The sequence below is a fragment of the Cajanus cajan genome, chromosome 9, assembly GCF_000230855.2.
Source record: "Cajanus cajan strain Asha chromosome 9, NIPB_CcT2T_4, whole genome shotgun sequence".
Taxonomy (NCBI): Eukaryota; Viridiplantae; Streptophyta; class Magnoliopsida; order Fabales; family Fabaceae; genus Cajanus; species Cajanus cajan.
In genome coordinates, this window is record NC_138525.1 from 57,281,235 (window position 1) to 57,290,201 (window position 8,967).

The 8,967-nt window shown below is 33.1% G+C and overlaps 1 protein-coding gene across 1 annotated transcript; it reads right to left on the reverse strand.

The window, feature by feature from the left end:
- Nucleotides 1-3,239: 3,239 nt before the first annotated feature.
- On the reverse strand, nucleotides 3,240-8,174 carry LOC109805670 (appr-1-p processing enzyme family protein). Its single transcript, XM_020367844.3, has 7 exons — nucleotides 7,926-8,174; nucleotides 7,792-7,840; nucleotides 7,609-7,711; nucleotides 6,997-7,092; nucleotides 6,780-6,854; nucleotides 6,347-6,416; nucleotides 3,240-3,713 (listed from the first exon to the last, which is right to left on the reverse strand). Exons 1-7 carry the CDS (start codon nucleotides 8,142-8,144, stop codon nucleotides 3,639-3,641), a joined length of 687 nt encoding a protein of 228 aa, XP_020223433.1. The 5' UTR covers nucleotides 8,145-8,174; the 3' UTR covers nucleotides 3,240-3,638.
- Nucleotides 8,175-8,967: the final 793 nt, after the last annotated feature.

Here is an 8,967-nt window from a genome sequence, read left to right on the forward strand (position 1 = left end):
AAACTCACACTTTTTCAAGTAGTGAAGTAGTAATGCTATCAGTAAGGAGTGTTGAAGAGAAAGCATATGGAACACACAATACTTTTAAATTGGTTCGTCTTAACCAGCAAGACTATGTCTAGTTCTTAATCTAACCAGATTGAGTTTCACTATTTTAAACAAAATACAAGTAGTCTTTTAACAAGCCATTTTTGACTTAACCCTAAGTGTTCTTTGAATTGCCTCTTCAAGCAATCTACCTAAGTATTCTTTTTTACACAAAGCCTCTTTAGGCTTCAACGTCGAGTATTCTTTTACAGTTAAGTCTCTCTAGGCTCCAAAAACAAGTATTCATTTACAAACAAGCCTTATTTCTAGGCTCAAACTTGATAAGTTAGAGTTACTAAGGTTTACAAATTTGTTTCATCTTTGTATCAAGACATGATACAACAAATGAAGTACAAAGGGCTTTATAGAAAGAGTGAAGGAATATTTAATTGCAAACGCTACAAAAAAATTCTCCTACTATCTTTTTTCTTTCTTTCTTGATCGTGAAACTTCTTATATAGTAGCCTAGATGAAGATGACTTTTGCAAACCTTGAGGGTTCCTCAGAAGCTTGCTTCGTCTGTCTTTATTACAAGTTTCTTGAGGTGAGAAGTGTTCGTTGATACATTAAATGCTTGCATTAAATGCATTTCACCAAGTTTTCACTTCTTATCTGATCAAGGAGATTACTTATCATTTTTAGGATGCTGAATGGACTATCTGTGTTGTGTGTCAATGAGGAGCAAGTTCTACATCAACTTTTGCTGAGTTTCTCCGTGATTTTAGGGATCTGTTTGTCCTTAGTTCTAGCACAAAGCATGACTTCATTCTTTTTAACAGATTTGTGAGTTCTAAAGAGCTTTCGTAGGTCAATTTTTTAAGGAATTACTTAGACATGCAAAAGGTAGTCGTTAGTCATTATAAATGATAAACATATAAGGCTTTATAAAGACAGACTATATGTTTCGTCTGATGACACATCATCTATAATAAATTGTGTCTTATGTTTTATTTGACGAACATTTCACAAAAAAACATTTTCTATTAGAAAAATGTTCTGATTGTTATCATTAAAATTTGAGATCTTGAGGAATCCAAGATTGTCTTTGGATTTAACAATCTTTTTTTTTTTTTTTTTTTTATGGTGACAAACACATTATTTGAAACTAAGATTTATATTGTCTTAGAAAATATTTTTGTTAATTAAGATGATTTTTTTTAATTCGAAACATTTTTCTTGACTTAACAAATTATTATCTCCCCCTTTATTATTACAAAAATACAATTGAGAAAATCTATCCAAAATGTGATTTCCTTTAGGACGTTGTGGTATTATAATTTTATTAGAATAATATAAGAGTGTTTCTCTCAAACGTTGTGTAGAAGACCATACGAGTAGTTTGATTTTACACATACATTCATTTAAGACATATATATTAGTCTATTTTCTTGACCTTATTAATCATATCAAGACATTATTTATATCTAAGCAAATATGTGTATTAGTATACTTATTCATTTCAAATCCTATCAGAGCGAACATATCAAAAACTAGCGTAGCAAAAACAAAACAAACACACTTGAGACATCCATACTCACCCTCCAAAGCTTGATCCAAGTTAGTCGCACTAGTCAACGCAAACATAGCCTTTACATCCAAATGATGTGGTAGCTTCACCGACTAATTACACTTGCTAACCTCAACTTTTGTAATCCTTATCTTCCCTTAGTTGTCTCATCTGGCCTCTAAAACACAATTCCTCATTACATGCCCAAAAGTCAACTTTAAATGGGCTTTTTTTTTTCTTAAAGCATTTTGAAGGACTCGACAAACAAACTAAACAAACCTCTCTTTCTCCACCCATTTAGAGAGATCTATCCTATAGGCAAACTTACCTTCATCTGGTTAAAGAACATGAACTTTGCCAAAGTCAGTTCCATCCCCATGTACGAACACAATACCAGGAAAACAAGGACGAATGTCCAACTATTTGGGTGACGTTGGCTTGCAACCACATTCACCTATCCCAAAAATTCACATTACAAGTCTTTGAAGCGCGGAGTAACCCCCGTATCCTAAAGAATGCAATGATACATATATCTTTTATAACAAAAGTTAACAGAATTTCAACAAAAAAATATAAAAATTGGATGTCATATTTTGAATCACTCGAGAGAAGAAATTATAATTTTTACCATAAGAAAAAATAATATAATATTTGTGTCACTAAGAAGAGAATATAATTTACTCTAAAGAAAAAAATTTTAAGTCCTTACACGTGAACCGGGTAAGAACTAGTTAGGAAGACATGAGATTATGGTGGCATGTCAATCTAACCCGCCCTGTGAGTACCCACCCGAATCCTCCCTACTTAATAATATAATTAAAAAATTATTTATATATATATAAACTAAAATTAAAAATATTTATATGTAAAAATTTATATTATTTTACTTTTCTTTTATTTTTTTAAATTTATTTATATTTATTTAAAAAAAAAATAGAAATGGGGACAAGGAAACCCGAACCTTGCTGGAGGCGGGGATAAGTACCCAGATTTTAACCCCAGCAAGGCGGGAACGATTTAAATTTGCAGAGACAAGGGCGAGAAACGTAAAACCTACCCCGCTCCGTGAAGGAAGAATTTGAGTGGTTTGTGGAGTTGCAATTTGCTAGTTCTGAGGTTTAGGAGCATTTTGATAGATTATCCGTGGCTCAAGATTTTAGTAGTTGAAGAACTCGTACAAAAATAAAACACTAGAGTAACGGTGATTGGTATTGGTAAGAGATTTTTGTGGTGGTGCAATCACTACGGAGCTCAAATAATCGTGGGGGTTTCGCGAGTTATGATATTCGTCATTTCCAAAAGTGATCTTTAAAAACAAATTATCAAACAATATTTTTTTAACTATAAAAACTATTTTTAAAATTGTCTTATCAAACAATTGTTTTCTCTCTATTCTTCTGATCAACAGTTCTTTACAATTATTTTAAAAATTAAATTTTAAAAAAAAATTTCAACACAAATTAATCATCAAAAACGTCAATAGATAATTCGTTTTAAAAACATGTTTAAATAAACTTATCTATGAATACTTTTGAGAAGAAAAAAATATAAAGGCACAAGAACTAAACTTACTTTGATGTAAACTAAAACTAATTTATACATAAATTTATTTGTAATTTTTTTTGGAGAAGTCATATTAGAAAGATTTATACAAATTAACTTATGCATAAATTATTTTTTTTCTTATGAAACAACATTCATTTTTCCTTCATAGTTTATACATAAGTGATTCTAGAAAAATTTATCAAATCAAGCCCGGTTAACATGATTACACAATGGAGCCTGAACCTCCCCATACAAAGGTAAAGATGCACTCAACTGTTCTGATTTTTCTTAAAACCAAAGTTAAGGCAGGCTGGGGATTACAATCACAACCGATTCATATATCATACAGTATATAATAGCAACCATCACCGCTCTAATCATCGAGATTAAGCTTATATCTTTCCCTTACACAACCATTTGAACCTTGATACTGTATTTGTTCCTGGACTCCTAGATGATTGTGTGTTCAATTCAGTGGCCTGATAATAGTTATGGCACACTACTCTTTCAGCAACTCATCTAACTTATTTAACCAAATGTCATAAATATCAGGGGAGAACAAAACAAAGTGGACCTGAAAAAAACATTGAAACGTGATTACATATTCTAAAAACCTAACCACAAACATCTTATTAGATAAAAAATTTATCAAACAAACTCCAACCATCAAATAAGGTATCAGGTTGCCTCATCTCATAATTCTAAATGGTATTTATGAGTGTAAGAATATTTGGAACCACAAAATTGTGAATTGATTTAAATAAATGCAATCTATTCTGAAAAGTTATGTTAGAAATTCTATGTCGGGTAAAATATGAAGCTTAATGTTACTTATGCCTTGAGGCTCTCCCACCTAAAGGACTACCTATATGTTGGATTAAAGTGTAAACCGAATATTGAAATGTGAGTGAAGTCATTGAAAAGAAAAAGAATACTACTAGGTTAGTGTTAATAGAGTGAATGTTAGCCCTTAAATGGCATGACAATGTTAGTGACTGTTTGGTTTAATATAACCATTTTCTATTTTCTAAAAAAAATTTTCATTTCTAAATTTATAAGATTTTAATAACATGTTTGTTTCGAGAACTTATTTTCTGTTTTCAAAAATTATTTGAATTGAGGTGGAAGCAACAGTGGAAGTGGAAGCAACATTGACAATGATGGGGGTGACCGTGATTGTGAGAGATGGTGACACGATGGTGGCAACACTGCCAACACTACAACCACCACCAATGTTGTCACTATAGCCACCACTCTCACTGTCATTATTGTCAACAATGGTGGTGATTGTGGTGACAACAACAACAGTAGTGATGATGATGGTGGTGGCAGTGACAATATTGGTCTCACGGGCACCAACACTTCCATGACCATTGTTGTTACAAACCAAAATCCGTATAGAAAATAACAAGGCAGAACAAAAGTATAATATTGAAGACTCAAAAGAAAAGAGAACTCAGTGTTGTATTATTTCTACCGAATAACAAGAAAATGTTACAACGGAATGGATATTCCACTACCGCAGAGCTAAGCTCCTACAGAGGACTAATGCTCTCTTTCCTTAACTTATTTCCTGAATTGTTCCAAAAGTGTTGTCCCCCCTTACTCCCTACCAATACAATAGAAAACTCCCTCACCCAAATTGTTCCACTCCTCTCTCAGCCACGTCCACATTCTCTCCTTTCCCTCTTTTATTTCTCCTAACATATGCTATCCATACTTTTAGGCTTGGTCAGCTGATGTGCTAATGGCCTATCAAGGCCCAAATGATCATCTAAGGTCCTATCAATTGTGACAACAATGGTAGCAATAGTAGTGGAGACAACGACCATGATAAAGACAATAATAATGACAAAAGTCGTGATAATAGTGGTGGCAGTGACAATGGTGATGTTGTGACCACCGTTGCCATCAAAAGATTCAAAACCATTGTAGCAACATTGACAATGGTGGTGGTGGAGATAGCAACAAAATGACAACAACAATAGTGATAGTAGTGGCAATGACAACAATGATGGCATCACCACCACTTGTCGCTACAATCATTGTGGTAACGATGACAAAGGTAATGGTGAATACAACAGTGATGATAGTGATGATGGTGATGACAATGGCAACGATGTTCCACAATAATCATTGCAATGATAGTGTTAATGAAAACAACGACAACAACAATGATGACAATGATGAAGATGGTGGTGGTAATGGCAATGGTGGTAATATAGCCACCACTATCGCCACGATTGTTGTGGCGGTAATGACAGTGGTGGTGGTGATGGAGACGATCATAATAGTGATGATGAAAGTGATGGTGATAATGATGGTGGCAATGGTAGTAATGGTGGCATCGCTGCCACCACCACTACTACTACTACTACTACCATCACCACCACTAACACTACTACTACCATCACCACCACCACTAACACTATCACCTCCACTAGTGAAGAGATAATGGAATGATGAAACTTGAAAAAGAAAAAAACTATTTAATAAATATGGTTTATGCCATCGTGTTTTCAACTTGTTGGAAAATATTGAAAACAACTTTATTTTGTTTTCTATTTTGGCCTTCATTTTGGAAATGTTTCATAGAAAATATTTTCTAAAATTTGAACAAGTGTTCTTTCACCACTACTTTCCATTTTCACTTAAAATGTAAACAAAAAATGGACATACCAAATAGTCCCTTAGGAAATCCAAATTAAGTAGAATATGAAATTCAATATGATACTTAAGCCTTAAGACTCTCCCACCCAATGGACTAGTATTTTGGGAAGGGCTCTCGTGTGCTTAAGTCCAAACAATACAAAATAGGAATTGACCTGATTTTAAGATGAAATCCTACATTAGAAAATTTCTAAAATAGGAACCAACTTGATTTTGAAATAAAATCCTTTGTAAAGTAAATTTAAAAAGAATATCTGATCCTTAAAAACATTTTGATTTCAGTTCCATACATCGAAAATTCCACTAAAATCCGGTTAGTTTTCACTGGAATTTTGTACTAAATCATATCAAACAAATTCCACGTTTCAGTGATTCCAAACTCGGAAGAATTGACGTCATATCAACCGAATTTGTCAATCATCAGAGAAACCCAATGGCAAACACGCAATCACATCTACTTGGAAATATTATATTTTATTCAAAGTGCAAAATGAAATGTATATTTATTCACATTAAACCAAATATGTAATGTAATACCTCATTAAACTCGTTTGAAAATTCTTTAATGGTAGAAATTGCCACTGTAGCAGCTTCATCATATGGGTATCTGAAACAAAGCAGCATTATACCGTTGGAATGAAAGTCTTGGGTCTACTAAAAAATCAACGCGAGAATTAGATTCGAGAGCCAATAAATTGAATGAATTTATAAGGTTGAGAACAAATTACAAGAATCATCATTAAAAAAGAGCATGGCTATGATATCATATTAAATGGCCAGCTATAATGAATTTTAGTATGTTTTGTTCCACTGATCAAACTTTTGAAATGAATAGCCATGATGGAAATAACTTTCCATAGGATTCCATCATGAAAACCTACCCATAGACACCTGACCGATATTGATGATCAACATGTGAGGAATGGGTAAATTAGAATGGAAGGGGTGAGTTTTTTTATCATAAACCTACCCATAGACACCACATGATATAGCTGGGAATGCTATATACCGAATGTTGTTTTCTTTTGCAACCTTCAAAGTATTCCTGGAAATTAATTTGACAATACAAATGTCTCAATCAAATATAATGACAATGAACCGAAACACAAAACGAAATAAATAATAAGCATTTTCTTATTCAAAGATGATGAAGAATAGCTGGACACACACAAGGCTAAAAAAGCTACCTGTAAGCACTTGCGAGAGAGGCAGCAGGATTACTATCAGCACTGTAGATAGGACCAACAGTGTGAATGACATGAGAGGCAGGCAGCATAAAACCACTGCACATTAACAACTATAAGGTCTATGAGAGACAAGAAGAACTCGTTAAGCTGATTTTATCTTTAGCAAAAAAACTTCAATTTCCAACGCATGAAAGCAAGACCAAAATCTTTTTCATCTCAATAAACATGTAAAAGTTTGTTTTTAGCCCCTCATTTTTAAAACATCGATTTGTGGTCCCCATTGCTAATCCAATTTAATGGGTCACCAGACACGTCTGGACACATCATGCACATGATAATTTAAAGGCCCAAAAACAGTCGTTTTGCACCATGCACTTATGCTAATTTAAAGGCCCAAATTAGTAGAGCTATTGACCATCACTGCTAAATTGATTTAACTATGTTAGTGACAGACATAAAATTTGACACATTCTTAAAGATGAAGCACTAAAAGTCTATGTTTTAACAAGGACTAAAAATGAACTTTTGCATATTTATGTACAAGAAAAAATGTTTAACCCTAAAAACTATTTGAATAATCTCATTGACATGTGCTAAAGAAGAATAACTCACGGTGTGATCCTTGCTTCTCCAGTTGGGCACCGAACTGCGGGCCAGACTTCAGGGACAGTGCGGCATGCTTCAACAAGTTGTGGGCCTGCGGCCCTATGTATAGCTGAAAGCAGGGTTCATTCACACTCATTAACATAAATAATTTTCAAATTTCAGTTTTCACCACCTCAAGAAATGAGTTACCTCCATCGGCACCACCGCCACCGAGCATTCTCTCATTCGCGGGATTCACCTGCAGAGAGGAGAGGAGATCGTGCAATTCATGGATTTTCGTGCAGTAGAGAAAATACGAGAGAGGAACAGTTACAGTTACATACTATTGCGTCGGTGGAACCATCGATTGACCATCTTGTTATGTCTCCTTTCTGAATGACCAAAGCGCTCGATGAAGATAATGGGAAGCGAACTACGCTGCCACCGCCATTGGAAACCCTACCTGCTGCGTCCATTGCACACGCGCGGAATATCCTCAGGTTAGCCTTGGAGTTCCACCCAAATTTTAGTGCAAATCGGGAACTCGGGAAAATCCTACTCATTCTTTACCCGAAGCAAAATTATATGTGGAAAGAATTTGAGTCCGTTTCTCACGTATTAAAAAGAAAGTAAAAATGTTTTCCATTTCTCAATTATTTAAGTGTATTTAATTTTTTTTCAAAAACTAATTTTTTTTCTAAGATATCCCTAATTAAAATAGAATAACTAATTCATGCGGTATAACAGGAATTTTAAGTCTTTTTAATTTATATATTGAATATTTATTTTATATGATTATATTTATAATAAATACATATTTTTTATAATAAATTATAGGCTTAAATATTTTTTGAATTTTTATAGTAACACTTTTTTTAATTTAATAGTGTGAAAGGTCTTTTTTTAGTTATTATATTTTTATTTTTTATTTTTTAGTTATATCATTTATTTTTTATTAACATCGTTAATGTTTGTTAATGTTGTGTCGATATGGAGAGGATCACTTCGTCCTAACATTTGTGATGTTATATTTTTTTTATTAAATACATTTTTGTCTATATAGTTTTATTTACTTCATTTTTTAGTCAATATAGTGTAAAACTCAAGATTATAAACTTTTATTTATTTGTTGGGGATGTCTTATATATAGTTTTATCATCCAATTACAATAACTTTGTACATGATTTTAAACTCAAAATCGTGAAATCACTAAGGTTAGCCTAGTTGTTGGGAAAATGGATTAAAGGTAGAAGTAAGAGAATCTGGGTTCAATCCTAGTCTCATTTTATAATATTTTCAATAGATCAAAAGTAAAAACTCGAGATCGTCTCTTTACAATGCATTTTTTTCAAGTTGGCATAAAAGTGATTGTCCTTAAGAATAACC

What these genes read in the sequence shown, in the direction of transcription:
- LOC109805670 (XM_020367844.3), bottom strand. Translation starts at nt 8,144, where the DNA reads ATGAGTAGGATTTTCCCGAGTTCCCGATTTGCACTAAAATTTGGGTGG. An exon ending in ATATCATGTGGTGTCTATGG is followed by an intron (nt 6,417 to 6,779) that starts GTAGGTTTATGA and finishes GCTTTGTTTCAG; the next exon opens with ATACCCATATGATGAAGCTG. An exon ending in TTTCAAACGAGTTTAATGAG is followed by an intron (nt 3,714 to 6,346) that starts GTATTACATTAC and finishes TGTTTTTTTCAG; the next exon opens with GTCCACTTTGTTTTGTTCTC.